Source organism: Callospermophilus lateralis, chromosome 19 (assembly GCF_048772815.1).
Source record: "Callospermophilus lateralis isolate mCalLat2 chromosome 19, mCalLat2.hap1, whole genome shotgun sequence".
Taxonomy (NCBI): domain Eukaryota; kingdom Metazoa; phylum Chordata; class Mammalia; order Rodentia; family Sciuridae; genus Callospermophilus; species Callospermophilus lateralis.
The window spans coordinates 723,252-739,658 of NC_135323.1; the positions used below are offsets into that span (position 1 = coordinate 723,252).

The window sequence follows — 16,407 nt, forward strand, 5'->3', positions numbered from 1 at the left end:
CCAATCACACCCAGCAAATGAAATGCTGGCCTCAGTTACACAAAACCACACGCAAACTCTCAATCTCCAGAAAAATTTCCTAAAAAGCTACTTTTTAATTTTCTCAATCCAAGATCTAATTCACGTTGATGGTTAGCGTGTCCCTCTAGTTTCAAAATCAAGAAGAGGACCCTGCTTCCCACTCCCTTTTGAGGGGTGTTCTTCCAGGACGATTTCTCTACTTGGTAGAATCATCTCCACACTCGGCCTGTTCCTCTCTGCCTCCGCTGTGCGGGGGACGGAGCTGGGGCGTGTGCATGCCAGGCCAGCACTCGACCGCTGAGCGACAGGTCTAAAGTCCAGTCAGCTCTCTTCCACGGTACCGCACTCTGGCTTTGTTTCCACTGTCTTCACCAGGACCATGACAATGACAGGGCCAACCCAGGGAGGGGACTTTCCAGAACTGACGGACCAGGCTGCCACTGGCCCTCCAAGACAGATCAGTGAGCTCACATTCTCCCACACTTGGACTCGCACCACTGACCCGGAGACCAGTTGCCCAGCGCTGGATACTTCCACTCTGCCTGAAAGCTGGTCTGCGAGGGAGCTGGTGGCGCAGACAGGACGTGAGCAGCTGGGGAGATGGGGGTCCTGCACGGGCTTCCGGGACCCTCCTGCTCCCACTCATCCACGTCAGCAGTGAAGGAGGATGAAGAAGGGGACCTTGGCTGGATCTCGAACGTGGCCGAGAACGTGGAGGACGGGCCTCGCGTGAGCTTCCGTGGCCTCCAGCGCCCTGCAGTGCTTGCTCTGGGGAAGGATGGATTTGGGGGCACAGGGGGTCCCTGAGGTGTCTGAAGAAAAACGAGGAGGCAGGTAGGGAGGTGGTCCTGGTGCTGCTCAGCCTGGAGGGTCAGCGCTCTGCTCTTTGTCAGGAGGGGGCTGGAGGGTCACTTGGAACAAAGAAAGCCCTGGCTTCCCATCTGCACTGAGAGCACAGGGTGCAGGCCAGGCTGAGGAGGAGCAGCGCGAGGCAGGGGGCGGGCTCGGAAGAGGCCACCTCAGCACCCGGGTGAATGTGGTGGCCGTTCAAACCAGGGTGCTTGGGGAGAGTGGGGAGGGAGCTCAGGCCTGGTGGCGCTGGGCGGCAACAGAAAGAGGAAGCTATGCACGAGCCCCAGGTTGTGCCTCCAGATCAGCTGCGAGGGGAGGGCTGCCGGGCGGTTCTGTGGGGAAGACCGAGTTCTTGACCTGCTCCTGGGGAGCACGCGAGGCATGCCATTAAAGCACAGTATGTGGGCTTGGTCACCTCTGCCATCTCTAGAAGAGACGGTCCCTCACCCTGAGAAGGCGTCCTACCTACTTGCCTAATATCAAAGTCCTTTCTTTTAGGGACTAATAGTTCATAAATGCTTTTAAATTTTGGTGATTACTAATTTTTCAGACACAGGGTCTCACTATAGCCCAGGCTGGCTTTGAACTCCTGGGCTCAGACCATCCTCCTACCTTGGTCTCCTGAGTACCTGGGACTGCAGGCACACACCACCCTGACCATAAATGCCTTAATTAAAAATGAATAAATAAATAAAGTCTGCTTGGTTACAGAACAAGGTGGCAATTCTGCCTCCAGAGCTTTGGTTTTGTTTTGGCACCTTCCTGGGCTGTGGACTCCCAAGGTCTGGGAGCACTATACTGGGACGGCTATCTCCAGCCCCAGGACGGGAAGTGCCCAAATCTAGGTAAGCCATCGGACACCCGGCGCAGACCTGCCGACCTGCAGGCAGTTCTCGGGGGGCTCTGCACCTTCTCTTGTGGACCACACGAGGGACGACAGCCTTCCCTGGGTTAAAGCAGGAGGAGTGGGAAGCCTCCCACCTGTGGGATGTCGCAGATGTCTCAGCCGGTGGAGAAGGACACAGGCATCACCCGGACGGTTCTCAGACCTACGAGGCGACGTGGGCACTGCTGCCGAGGGAGCTCCCTCCCAGCACCCTCACCTGGCCACGTTCCCAAGCTGCAGCTGTGCCAGGCCCTGTTCTGAGCACGTGGCGCACACTGCTCACTCAGCTCTTCCAAGACTGTCCTACGGAAGGGAGGCACCAGGAGAGGAGGCGGCTCGCCCCTGGGGACACAGCGAGCTGGGGCTCTTCAGTCCTGCACGCTGAGCCCACACCCAGACCTCACCTGGGACCCTTGACCCGGTGGTGCCAGCTCCAGAGGTGGAGTGCACTTTGAGGCCAGGTGTCCCTGTGGGAAAGCCTGAGTCGACTCTTGGCTCCTCCTGGCCACTGCCCCCTTGTTCCCAGCATGTTGGCCACACCCACAAACAGCTCAAGGAATGAATGGGTTTTCATTGAACGGGTTTGCAGGTCGATTTTGTAAAATCAGAACACAAGACTCCACACGCATGCAGCACATGCTCTGGCCACAGCTTTATGAACGTGAGTGCCCACGTGAGGGGGCAGAAGGAAACGGAAACGCAACATGCCCGGCGGCCTGCTGTCTCTGTAGGGCGTCTGGAAAACGGGCACATTTCTTCAGTACTGGGATGGCTTGTGGTATCTGGAAACAGGCAGGAGCCTGGGGTTCCTCCTCAAAGGCTACTTGTCCTTAGAGGACTCACCAGTAGTGAGTCACACGGCCTCCGGCCCAAGCCACTGGAGCTGCCTTTCCTAACCCCCAACAGTGCCACCACACAAGCGATGGACTGGCTCGAATACTTCAGGGTACAGCTGTGGTTCAAGAAAGGGGGAGGTCCTCGGTGCACAGCTGCCTGTCAGCCCCTCGTCCAGCTCTGCAGCGCAGCCGGGCGGCTCTCACGGAACACTTCCTTGGACCAAGCTCAGCGCTGCGTGCTCTCCCTAGAGGGTCTCCTAGAGCCATTTTAAAGGCAAGGCCACCGAGAGTCACAAGCATCAAGACCCTGGGAAAGTCACAAAGCTCATCATTTCCAACCACACCAGAGGTGGTCAAACCGCCTGTCGATGGGCCAGGGGGAGAGCACACGGGTGGAAGAGCATGGGCCCTACCTCCAGGGGAAGCTCCCGTCCCCACATTCAGCCCAAAGCAGCAACCAGGGCTGGGGGCACTTGGGGTCTGCAAATGGTGGCGACCAATTCAATTAAAGAGAGTAGGAAAGAGTCCTTGTCTGTTAGGGAAGTATTCAGAGACGCACTGACATCACACCTTCTGTGTGCTTGGTGCACTGGGTGGCAGGGCTGTCTCAGAAAGCATGATGGTGGGAAGAGAAAACACAATTTTGCAAAATGGTCAACAACCGGGAGTCTAAGAGCCGGTGTGCGGAGTCAGGGCGCTGTTCTCTCTGAAACACCTGTCCCGCCTGGTCCCCTCCCTCCCCCTCTGCCCCTCCCCTCCCCTCCTCTCCCTCCCTCAGCAGGCTCAGACGGCAAGGTGCCAGCTCGTGGCCCTCCTGCTTCCTCCTCTCCACCAAAACCCAGGACAGGCTTCCCTTCAAGCATCACCAGGGTGCTTCTTTCCTAAGTGGGGACATCTTTGCTGCTCCATGGCAGAGGCCATCTTTTGTGCCAAATGCTTGAGCTGACCAGCCTGGGCTGGTTGCTGGGGAGTGTGCTCACACTGAGGTTTCTTATCCAAGTGCAAGGAGGTCAGTAAATACTGCTCCATGCCACCGTTCCTGCCACGTGGAGCTGGGTTCTTTAAGCCCATCAACCTTTTTGAAGGCGATACCAGCTGACCATCCCAGACACCTCGCCCTGAGCTGGCTCCTTACCCCACAGACAGATGAGGCGTGCCCACTTCCAGCCATCCTGCCTCCCGGCATGCTCCACAGTTTGACACACAGAAGGCATTTTGTGCATTGAAAAGTAACGGTGATTTTTAGCCCATGGTAAGTGAGGAGCTCTAGTGTTTACAAACAAAATAGCCCTTTTTAAAATTGAAAGCTCCAAACTGTTTTAACTTCAAACTTCCTCAAATTGAGGGTAGAAGCTGGAGGGCTGCCCTGCTGGCCTGGGAGATGTGCCCCTGCCCAGCCCGTCTAGCATAGCCTAACTAAATCCACACACAGAGTATCTCCTGGCTTGGGTTGTTTTAAATCGTAACCGCTTCTATGGGACCCGCAGAGAAGCAATCGAAATACTTCTGCCCAGTTTGATCAAACTGCATAGGATTTGTTTTTTCCTTTCTCTATCATTTGCATATTTCTTATGTGGTTGGGTTGCCAAATCCAACCAGTTAGGATCCAGGCAGGGTCCCTGGATCTGGCTGCCAGTAACACAATCCCAAGAAACCAAAAAAAAGCCAACCAACAACACATGCTCTTATTTTAGAATCATGTGCTTTTAAAATCCATAATCCCAGTATTTTCTGAACGCCACCCTCTTCAGCAAAAGACATAATTTGCAATCAGGCTGGGTAAAGACAGACAGCCATTACTTTCTTAATGGCCAACTACCCAAAAAGGCTCAGTTAAGTGATCTCAACTAGCAATCTAATCAATTAAAATTGATAAGTGAAATACTTTTAACCTTTATTTCAGCAGGCCATTCCTAGGGGGAGGAGAGAAGGAATGTGAATTCCCAGCATAAAATTTAATTCCATTTCACGGATGAAAACATTCTCAGTGCCTGCTGGAAGGCCCCTTAAAGCAAGCTGTTTCCCTTCCTCTCCTGGATCAAAATGAGAAAGACTGGTTTAAGATCCTCTCCAGCCGGCTCCATCAATTCACAGGAATCACTGTGGCCATTTCTCAACGGAGAAAGGGCCAAAGGAGATGGGCGCAGAGAGGTCAGGGATTCTTTGTTCTCCAAAGAAAGGGCAAGATCAAAGACCATAAACCAGAGGGAGGCCAGAAAGAAGAAATCAGACGGGTAACAAGCACAGCTCTCACGGAGAACTGTGTGTCGGGCAGCGCAACACACTCTTTATGGCGAGGCGGCATTTAACTAGCAGGCCCCACCACCTACAGCCTGCCGAGGACAGCTGTGTGCGAGGCACGACACCTGCTCATCGCACGTCATATCACACTTCACTTGCTCCTCAGAACAACCTGTAGTGTAAGAGCGGCCAACCTCAGTGTGTGGGCCTGGGGTGCTGGGGACTGTACCCAAGGCCTCGCAAATGCCAGGCAAGCGCTCCACACGGAGCTACACCTGAGCCCTGACGGTCCCCCCACTTTACAGGTGGGGAAACGGGTGTGGAGGTTTTGGTCATCTGCTTAAGGAGGTGCACGGCAGGGCTATCAGTCACAAAAGCCAGTACTCGAGAATCCGCATCACGATCTACTGAACAGGCTAGCCAAAACCTTCTGAACCATACGCTAAAGTTTGCCAGATTTTGCTGTGAATAAATCATATCCCAATAAACTGATTTAAAACAACAGTGCCATCACCTCAGACAGTGGCCACCCATTGTTTCTGCCTGCCCCGCTCCCGCCTCCTCTTTGGGGGCATTCTTTGTGGATCCCTCCTTCCTAAGGCCCAGGCTAGGGAGTTCTGAAGGAAGGGGCGCACCCTCCCAGCCCGGCTGGCTCTGTGACCCGCTGAGACAGTCAGTGCTGCACATGCTCTGCCCACGCCTGGTTCAGGAGGGCTGCGACCCGAGCCAGAGCAGATGGCGCCACCCCAGGCTTCTGCGACGTTTGGAGCTGCTAAGCTGCTGCCCAAGCCCTGGGCTGCTAGTGGGTGTCCTGCCACCACCTGGGGAAAGCCCTCCTGAGGGGGAGAGCCGGGGGTCAACGGGGCTGCTTCTCAGCCTGGGATCCCAGCAGCTTGGGAGGCTGAGGCAAGAGGATCACGAGTTCAAAGCCAGCCTCAGCAAAAGGCAAGACTCTAAGCAACTCAGCAAGAACCTGTCTCTAAATAAAACACAAAACAGGGCTGGGGATGGGGGTCAGCGGTAGAGCACTCCCGAGCATGTGCAAGGCGCTGGGTTCAATCCTCAGCACCACATACAGATAAGTCAATAAAGATACTGTGTTCAGCTACGGGGGTGGGGGGGCTGCTTCTTGGTGGAACTGAGTGCTCAGAGCCAGCTGGGCCTCACCACAGAACTACTCCTGGATTTTCCAGATCATCAGCCAGTTCTCCTGCCTCATTCCATGAGCAGCCTAATTTTCCACCTCTTACGATTCCGTGCTCGTAAGATGCCGTGATGCTTTTCATAGAAAACCATGTTGTCCTTCAGTGTGCGCAGGCCCCACGGCGGAAGGAGGAAAAGGAAAGCTTCAAGGAGATGGGTTCTGGCCTCTACACGCTGTCTCCTTTAAATCTCTGCCTCACACTGCAGATGAGGATACTGAGGCCCTGCAAGGTCCAGTGAGCAGCCTGAGGTCACGGCTGAGCACGTGGTCCTTCAGCCTCCCGAGCCTCACCCTCACTGAGCACTGCTGGCCTGCTTCCTTTCTGTGGGAGCAGGTCCTTCCCTCATGGACGAGGCAGGAGGCAGCACCACACCAGTCAGAGCCACGCCGGGCGGGGGTGCGGAGGGCAGGGCCCTGAGCTCCAGGAAGCAGGACCTGCAGACCGACATCCATGGCCTGGAGCCTGCGGCCCTCACCTTCAGAACCCTCAGGCGACAGCCTGCACTGGCCCACAGGCACAGGTGGCTGGCAGTGCCCGCAGCAGGCCCGCGCCGTCCTCCCCACGAGGCGTGACCGTGTCCCCAGCCCTGGGCTGGCTCAGGGCGGCCCGCGCCGTCCTCCCCACGAGGCGTGACCGTGTCCCCAGCCCTGGGCTGGCTCAGGCGGCCCGCGCCGTCCTCCCCACGAGGCGTGACCGTGTCCCCAGCCCTGGGCTGGCTCAGGCGGCCCGCGCCGTCCTCCCCACGAGGCGTGACCGTGTCCCCTGCCCTGGGCTGGCTCAGGCGGCCCGCGCCGTCCTCCCCACGAGGCGTGACCGTGTCCCCTGCCCTGGGCTGGCTCAGGCGGCCCACACCGTCCGCACCACGAGGCGTGACCGTGTCCCCTGCCCTGGGCTGGCTCAGGCGGCCACTCACTCAGGTCCAGAACGTCGTCGGTCTTGATCAGGTCCTCCTCCCGGGTCAGCGGCAGCTGGGTCTCCGGCTCCCCTCGCAGCTGCAGCGACAGGGAGCGCAGCATGAAGAACACCCGGATGGCCTGCCGAGAGAGCAGAGGGCGCAGACGGCTCAGCGAGGGCCGCACCCAGAGGGCAGGTCACTCGTGGCCACAGAGGGAGAACCACAAAGCAGCGCAGCTCGGGCCCGGCCACCTCACAGCAGACACCCGGTCAGCAGCACGTGAAGAGGAGCAAGCTGAGCTCTGACCAAGGGCCACGCGCTTTCTCTAGGGGAGAAGAGGGAGAAGAGGCGGGAGAGGCGGAGCTCGGGAAAACGAAGGGAGCCAGGGGGGCAAAGGGACCAGGGAGGAGGAGGGGAAGGAAGGGGCGCGCTGGGGGAGGGTCCTGGCTAGGTCCCACGGTGGGCACACGAGGACGTGCAGCAGCACACGCCGCCCCCATGTGTCACTACAAAGCACTGACAGAAAGACAGGGGAAAAGAGACAAGTCACCCCCATGTTCAGGTCTGGAGCGCTCTCCCTCACACCCTCACGGAGCACCTGTCGTCTGCCAGGATTGCCTCTCAAGAGTCACATGAGCTGGGATGCATATTCTGCCCCCAGCAGTCACCACCCGAGACAGGCAACTGAGACTCAGGAGGTGACAGGAGCTGCGCCTATGGCATGCCCCTCAGGAGGGCTGGAGTTCAGGCCTCTTCCAGGGACCTGCAGGCTCTGGAGACCCACCCGGCTAGGGAAGCAGGAGTGGGGAGACGAGTAGGGAGATGCACGTGGTCTTCAGAGACAATGAAAATCCCGGCTCTGTCCTCCAGGGACAGTCCCTCCACGGTAGCCCCTTAGCTTACGGTGGGGACTGTGCTGCTGACAGGGCTCAGGCCTGGCCCCGGGAAGGTGTGCCCCGATACCCTGAACCTGCCAGCACAGGATTCCTGATCCAGGCCAGGCTGCTGGTCAGAGTCCAGGTGGCCGCCAGGCATCTCCAGAAAGGAGAGCAAGGCAGAGTCCCGGAAGCCAGTGAAGTCTGCCGAGAGCAGCCTTTAGCCCTGGGAACAGGCCTGTCACCTGGGCCAAGAAGCATGAGGCAGTCCCCAAGAAACAGCACCTCCAGGCGGCTCCCCCGTGACATGGAATGACACGCCCAGCGGGGGACCGAGCTCCGAACCAGACAGACAGGTCTGCCCTGGACTCCCAGCTCCACTGTGCTGGGCAAGGCCCCTGACTTCTGTGGGCCTCATTTTCCTCATCAGGGACGTGGGCACAACAATCTCTAATGTCCAGGGCCATGAACAGCCCTGAGATAAATGCTGGAGAGGAACAACCAGCACAGCTCTCCAAACAGGGGCAGCCACCCAGCCACTTAACAGATGCCACGGGACACAGAGGAGGATGAAGGGGCAAACCACTGTCACCACAGGTGACCTGCACAAAGATGAACTCCAGCAGGCCTCCCACGATGCTAGAAGGTCAGCCCTGGCCCACGTGAGGTGCCTCCCAGGTCTTGCACGGCCTTGTCAGGTCCTGGGCATGAGGCTGCTCGTCTGCCCACTTCCTTGCTCCTGGGTCCTGCCTTGTCCCCACCTGGTGGGACGCCTTGGACCAGTCTCCTGTGGAGGACACTGGAAGGGCACTGCCCTCCTGACGCACTGCATCTTCTCTGCGCAGCACCAAGCTCTGTGCTGCGGTGGCGCACTGGGGTCTGACCTGAGCTCTTGGCAGTACAGACTGTAAAGTAGTTTCCATAAAGACAACTGCTAACTATCAGATTTGTCCCAAGAGGTGGAGTTCTGTTAAAAAATCAAAGAGCTTATATTTAGTAAGCACCTACTGTCTACCAGGGGCTGGGGGTACCGCATTGAACTTCAAGGCCTTAGGGAAGAAAGAGAGCTGCGTGGGCAGAGTGACCTCAGGTCCCACAGATGCTACGTGGCTGAGACTCAGCAATGTCAGGCGCTTGTGTCCCTCAGGCCTGTGCCAGCCCAGCACAGAAGGCCCAAGATGTGGGTGGTCACGGGGAACATATGGCAGTTTGAACTCTCTAAGGAGACATGACCTTGGGACTGTGAAGAGAGAAAAGCCCAACCAGGCAGGTCCCATTCAAGGGGGCCTCATGTCCCTGGCCCCTCCTCCCGGGGCTCTGAAGGCAGACGCCAGCAGGACCAGAGCAGAGACGAGAAAGCAGAGACGCGCCACTCTCCTCCGCCCAGGCCTGGGGAAGCCGAGGCCGTCCACCACACACGAAAGGAGCCTGGACCTGGCGCCCAGCACAGGCCTTTTGGCAAGACATCTGCTCTTGCTCGGCAAACAACAAATGGAAGATATTTCCAGGAATACAAACAAAAAATAAAGCTGCTTAAAATATAAAATACAACATAAAATATATAAAAGGAAACCCCACTACTTTTCCTGGTTTCTGCCCCAACTTCCCAGAGTAGAAAGAGTGCTCCTCAAAGTCAGGGGTGGGTGGAGGGGCAGACTGCCATAGGCAGGTGCTCCCTGGGGACAGAAGCCACCTCCCATGGGGGACTACAAGGGCCTGGCAAGCCTGCTGACCAGCGCCACGGTGCCCAAAACCCACCAAGAATGCTGGGCCACGAGGCTGAGGGTCACACACTCCACGCCACCACCTCCTGGAACAGCAGCACTCTGGTCACCGCAGCCTGCCGGGGACCGTGCGGGCTGTGTGGTGTCCCCTCCTCAGGCCTTCTAACAACCCTGTGTGGCTCCCATCTCACAGACAGAGAAACCAGCGCTCAGGGACGTTAGCTCCTGCCCAAGGTCACTGGGTGCAAGACTGCCCTCTAAGTCTGTTCTTCCAACCACACTTCTTGGTCTTAAGAAGAGTCAAGCCAGGGCCTGGGAGTCTGGTTTTATTGAGTGCTTCTCTTTTCTTTTTGCTAAATAAAGATGCAAGCTTAAAAATATAAAAGAGAATAATAAATTATTATTCTTTCAGGTTTTTTTCATAGAATACCAAGAAGGACAGATTCACTTTTGAAAAGCAGGGCCAGCCAACCAAGCTCAAATCTGAACCGCGTTCTCCTGCTTCCTCGCTTCAGTGAATCTGGAGGCAAAGCCTGGTAAGCGCAGTGCTTCCGGGGAAGGAGTCCAGGGAGCAGGGGCGGGAGGGCGGATCTGGAGTCAGACAGACCTTGGCTCAAGCTGGGCCTTTAGGTGAACACATGGATTCCCTGAGGCCCGCTAGCGCTCCGGAAATGGGGTGCCGTGAGGCGTGAGTGTGGAGGGGCAAGGAGAGGGGCAGAGGTGTGCCCAGCATGGATGGGGGTGGCCCTGGCTCAGCTCTCAACCCCTCTGTCCCTGCTGTGTGAGTGAGGTGCTCAGTGTAGGCGACAGTCACTCAGATTAGAAGCCTACCGAGGCCACGGAAATGGCTGTGAAAGTCAGTCACCGCTAAGAAAGTGCTGAAGCAGTTTAAGAGGAGTGCGACCCACGGAAAAGCAACGTGGCAGTGTGCAGGGGCACAAAAAGATGTTCACACCCTCCGAACCAGAAATGCCGTCTCTGGGAACTTATCCCAAAGAAACATGCAAAAGAAAAAAGAGGCTGTATTCATGAAGCAGCTCATAACAGCTCAGTTGAAAATAATGTAACAGTGAAAGCAACCAAAATGCCTACTAGCAGGAAAATGCCTAAGTAAACTATGGCAAAAGTTGCCGAAAAGCCTTTATGCAGTCACAAGACAGCGGTTTACGGCCACTGTCCCATGGGCTCCGGGTGCCGCTGGTGGGGGGGGCACTCGCCCAGCACGCAGAGGCTCCGGGTTCCATCCAGCACCGCAAAACAAGCAAGACCAAAACTGCACGGTGACGAACCTTCCTGTGCTACATGGAAAGCGTAAAAAGGGGCAGGGGACACAAGCAAGGCCAGGACTCACTTCTGCCACCTTGAGAAGACAGTGCATGAGCAAAAACGGGAGGAAACACAGGGTCTGCCCACCCCTGCTTGGTCATGGAATCTGGGGACATTGGGCTGCCACTGCTCTTCTTCTCCGTCACACAGCCAAAGAGTAAAGCAAAAGGCCCCACATGCTCAAGGTCCCTGGTGACAAACACGAGGCCTGCTGGGTGGACGAGGGGACAGGGAGAGACGCAGGATGGTGGGCCAGCACTCCTGCGCTCCCTGCTCCGAGCTCACGGCAGGAAGAGGGCAGAGCGGGCTCGGAGGCCTACCCCTTTCCTCCAGCAGTAAGCCTCAGGGTCAGTGCAGGCCGTCTGCGGGCTGCGTGTGGACTGTGGCGCACGGTGGCCTCCGGAGGAACTCCCTGGGGCACTCCCCACAGGAACTGACCCCTGATGTGGTGAACTTCCCCTCAGCTCTGCCCAAGATCCCACCCAGCACCTGAGAGGAGCTGCCAAGATGCCAGGCAACCTGCTGACCGCACGACACAAAGCAGCAAGACTCTGCCCTTGAAGCCTGACCCCCGCCTTTGATGTACCCCTTAAATAAACCACCAGAGCCAAGGTGTCTCTGTCGAAGGCCAAGTGGACTATCGGGCTTTGCTTTTATAGATACATTTCTGAGTGTTTGTGTTTCAGTACTTGTTAATTATTAGAGATATTAAGATTTAGGGTGGCCATTTAGGGTGGCTTGGACTCCTCTGGGCAGAAGAACCCCCCAAATGAGACGAGACCGTCTTCCCTCTCCCAAAAGATTTAGAAGGCTGGAGATCCCACCCTTGCCCTCCCGGGTGCCAAGTGCTTCACCTGTACAGCCCACACCCAAGCGCTCACTGTCTGCCAGCTGCTGGGCCGCTCGCTTCTCAGCTGCACTCTCATCTCCTGAGGGGAAGAGCTAAGGGGCAGGGTCCCCGAGGAACTTCAGGATCAGGGAGGTTAAGAAACGTGCTCGAGGTCACATAGCACGTGTTGGGGTTTGGGCCATGGATGCTCTGAGGCATGAACTTGCACTCTTTCTTAGCAGCCTCTCTCAACTGCCCCTATGTGCAGGGTGGCTCCAGCCCAGTTCAAAGTTCTGCGGGAGTGTTCCCGTCAGACCCGTGAGCTCCCGTGACCTCTCTTCATCATGAACTTCCCCTTGAGGCTGGCGGGGCTCAGGGGCACTCTTGCTGTTTTGGTCTGAGCACTTCCTGTTCCTTGCATCTTGCACATGCCTGGCACCTAGAAAAGGCTCAACAAATATGTCGAGTGGAAGAATGACCGGGGTGAGTCAGGAAGGGCAAGGGGAGGACGGCGGATAGCCAGGTGCCTCTGCAGGCCTGCCCGCCCCCCATCCTCTGCCTCCACTGGTGCTCCTGGGACACGCAGCCCTCTCCAGCACCTCAGGACTCTGCATGGGCTGTTCCCTGCCTGGAAAGTGCCTCCTTTAACTCTCCTGGCTCCTCTTCGTCCTTTGGGCTCTGCTCTGAAGTACCTCTGCAGAGCAGCTTGGGCTGCTCCCGCTGCTAAGAGCCGCCTGTCACTCAGCCCATGCCCTGTCTGGCCACAGCTCCCTGCAGCCTTGACTGCAGCCTGCCATCCATCCTTCTACCAGGGGCTTGTTAACAGAGTTCACCGCCAGGTGATGAGAGGAGTCCAGGAGGCAGGACACCTGTCCTGTCACTCCTGTGCGCCAGGCACAGCCCAGCATTTTTGGCATGTGGGAATCCCATGTCTCTCTGAGGGATGTGTGGATCAATACTCGACAACTTAGGAGAGATTCACCAGTGAGGGCTGCTTGAACTATCTGATGAGTCCTTGAGGAAAATAAAGGGTGGGATTTATGAAAAGGACCAGTCTCCTAAAAATAAAGTCTATTTGGTTAAAAAAAAAAAAAAAAGACATTAAAGACACTGATTGAATCAAAAGAGGTGAGAAGGAATGTTCTTTGAATACAAGCAAAAACCCTGAAACACACCCCTAAGCCCCTAGCTGCTTGCTAAAGCATATACTCAAACCCAAAGAACACTGCTACGTTCTGATTTCTGAAAGGGGCTTGGGGGGGGGGGGGCGGCTAAGCTTCCAGATGATTCTAGACAGAAGTCTTGCAGTAGGAACTGGACTGAGACAGTAGCCAACACTCCCCTTCAAAACCGGATTCTTGAATCACAAAAGGATGCTTTGCCGTGGTGGACAGCTTTGCCTTGCGGGGTCTGCCCTATTTTAATATCCTCCTGCTACCACCCGGGGACTGGGGACTCTGGGGCTGCTTTGGTAGACTGGTCAGACATACAAGGCCCAACGAGATCCCAGGAAGTCCAGATGCCCCAGGGCTCGATCTGCACTTCAGTTGGGCACTTAGGCTGTGCACTCCATCTGGGACAAGGGAGGCGGGTGGTCCGGCCCCAGGAACCTGCAACTAGATGAAATATGAGGGGAAAGGGAGGGAAAGAGCCAATAGCACCAAGGCCTTGACAGTGGCCTTCTGTGTGTCTGCCTTCCATGGACACCTCACAGAGCTCTGGAGACAGGTGAAGAGACAGTGGCCCACAGTGGACACACAACCTCCCCTAGGCCACAGGCCTGCCTGCTCACCCTTGAATTTCTCCCATTGCCCTCTTATGGATAAGACCTTCTGCCACAACCAAAGGCATGTGATGTCATTAAACAGAGCTAAGACGTAACAGCCAGGTCCTCGCCAGGCTCCAAGGCCCCCTGCCAGCACCCCCAACCCCGGCCTCGTCCCTTTTCCTCAGCTGCAGCCGCCTATAGACACATCAGGACGTGCCACTCCTCTCTGGGCCTTGTCTTCTCCCAGCTGCCCAGCCCTCTCCTGCACAGGCTTAAGGGCCACCCCTCTGGTGCCTGCTCCTCACCCCAGGTGGGATTAGGGACCCAGTCTCAAGCCACTTCAGTGCCGGCCCAGCACCTGGACTCTGCTGCCTTCCCCATCTTGCCCTGGGGGACTGGCTATGTTTGATGTCCTGTGTCCAGCCCAACCAGGGCTAGTGGACAGGAAGCAGCAGTGGGAAAGAGTGCCTGAGCCTGGCTCTGGAGGCCATGCTGCCTGGCCAGCTCCTGACTCCCGGTGGCTTCGAGGACGCTGGCTTACCTGCTCGTCTCAGAAGCTCCCTCCGGGCAGTGGGGAAACAACAGTGGCCACCTCTGAGGGTGGGGTGAATTGAATAAGGCAATCCATGTGAAGAAGTGCTACCGAGGGGCTGGGGCTCAGTGGTAAAGCACTTGTCCAGCATGTGTGAGGCACTGGATTCGAGTCTCAGCACCATATATAAATAAATAAATAATAAAGTTCCATCAACTAAAAAATGTTTTTGAAAAAAGTGTTATTTTATAACAAAAGATGTCAAGAAGAGTAAGAGTCGGATCATCAAGGCCACAGCTCCCCATCTTCAGGCACTGCACCTTCCACTTCAGGACCCGGGAAGGGCCTCTGAGCTCTGGGGACACTGAGCCCCGGGGACACTGAGCCCCAGGCATGTGCGTCCTGGTGGTACTTGCCAGGGAATGCCCCTCAGGTCAGAGGCTGAGGGCAGCTGCCAGCCCCCAGGAGAAGCCCCACGGCCTGTTACTCAGAACTCATGTCCAGGAGCGCTGCCAGTGCACACAGTGCCCCCCACCAACAGAGACACGGGCTGGCCAGCGGACCGCAGTGCTTGCTGCAGCACCAGGAAGACGGGCTGCGCGGCCCGGCCAGGGTGGGTCCTGGGGCGAGGTCTGTGGGTTTGCTCAGACGACCGGAACTGTGGATCAACTCAAGACCCGCGGGCCCACTTCCTCTGCACCTCTCGGCCAAAAAGACAAAAGCGCAGCTGGGGGGGGCGGGGGGGCTGTAGATCCCTCTTGTCCAGGTGCACGCAGCAGGTCACTCCCACTTTCCAAACTCCCAAGGCAAAGCACCTCTGTCACTGCAGGCCCACACAGATGACCCCAGAAGATGCGGCTGATGACCAGAGTCAGGTGCAACGCGCTCCCCTAAGTCGCCCCTGATGCTCCCGTCTCTGGGAGTGATTTTCTAGGAAAAGGCTGTGGTGCTTTCTAAGAAAGACACGGTGATCACAGGGGAGATAAAGTACCATGAAGCCCTGCTGCGCCGCTTCCTAGAGCGCCACCACGGAGAAAAGTGCTGATAACGGAAGCGCACGCTCCAGCCACTTCTGAGAACTGATCTGCCCTCCACGCCCGCCTCTCCTCTCCACAGGCCCCCAGAATCACAATTTCACTTGCGTGTGCCTAGCCCCAAGATCTGTCAGATACCTTAACGGCACGCCATCTCTGGAGGTCCTGAGATCTCTGGGCAGCCTTCACGCCCGAATCACCTGCGCTGCAGGTTCCGAGCTCACCCATTGGTCTGCAGAAGCCCAACCCCCTGGCTTCCGCTCTGCCCTGCCAGGCAGCGGGTGTGCAGCCCACAGTGCTGCCAGGGCCATGACGTTTTCAAGGGCAACTCCCTGGGGGAGCCTCGGCTGGTGGAGGTTCTCTCTACCCAAGACTGAGCTCACGGTCAACACAGAGTCTTGACTTGGACCACGAGATCTGTCCCTGCCCGCCTGGCAAGGGTTCTGGCCAGGGCTCACTCACCCTCCTTGTCTTCTCCACATCACCACACGGCAGTCGCTTCACAAAGTCAATGCCTGTCAGCGGGGTGCCTGTCGGGGGCAGCAGGATGGAGGCGTCCATCATGAGATACTCCACATTCATGGGCTTCATCTAGGAGAGAGACACCACAGGAAGCCTCTAAGAAGGCCCCTCACTTGGGAGGGCAGATGCATGAGCAAGGTGCCGCCTGTGTTTTCTAAGTGGCAGATTTTTTCTTTAGGTGAAGCCAAGGGCGCTAGGCATGGAGGTCACACCTATGATCCCAGCCACTCAGGAGGCCGAGACAGGAGGATCACAAGTTCAAGGCCAGCCTTAGCAATGTCTCAAGACAAAAAAAGGGCTGGGGATGTAGCTCACTGGTAAAGTGCCCCTGTGTTCAGTCTCCACTATGGGCCCCCAAAACAGGGAAGCTGGGGCTACAGCATCACTCATTGCAGGCTGCCTCTCTCTTCTTTTGGGCCCTGTTAAGTACCTTCCTTCAGAGGTCTGAGGTCTCCCACCTCCAATACCTGTATTCCAGAGCAGGGGCAGCGCCCTGTTTGGGCCGTGGGCTGCCCTCAGCCTTGGCCTTCCGGCAGCACTTCTTGGCCTGCCCCACTTGCTCACAGCTCCCCTGCGCTGCTCCCCTGCTGCTCACAGACTCCCCTCGGGTGCCCTGTAGTCCGCCACGGGAGGCCAGCCTCAGGGCCACTGCACCTCTCGCGTTAAGCTAAGGAGAGCGGGGGAGCACCCGGAGCCAAGGCCTGGTTTGGGCCGCTCTTCGGGCACTGCAGCATTCAAGGCCCGTCCACATCTGGTTTTACTCAGGGGCCGCTTTCCCAGGCCTGAGCTGAGGACTGACTCCAGCTGCAGTTCCAGGGCGTGTCACCGTCACATTTTTCTAGAATGCCAGGCATTGTGCAG

The 16,407-nt window shown here is 57.1% G+C and overlaps 1 protein-coding gene across 4 annotated transcripts in view; it reads right to left on the reverse strand.

Annotated features, from left to right (window-relative positions):
* The window catches only part of Clec16a (C-type lectin domain containing 16A), a 175,711-nt gene that overhangs the window by 77,882 nt on the left and 81,422 nt on the right, over window positions 1-16,407 (reverse strand). For all 4 annotated transcript variants that reach the window (XM_077106086.1, XM_077106085.1, XM_077106087.1 and 1 more), the window contains exons 17-18: window positions 15,487-15,615; window positions 6,955-7,075 (exon numbers count right to left, since the gene is read on the reverse strand). In XM_077106086.1, the coding sequence (XP_076962201.1) occupies window positions 6,955-7,075; window positions 15,487-15,615 (250 nt within the window). The remainder of the gene's footprint in view (window positions 1-6,954; window positions 7,076-15,486; window positions 15,616-16,407) is intronic.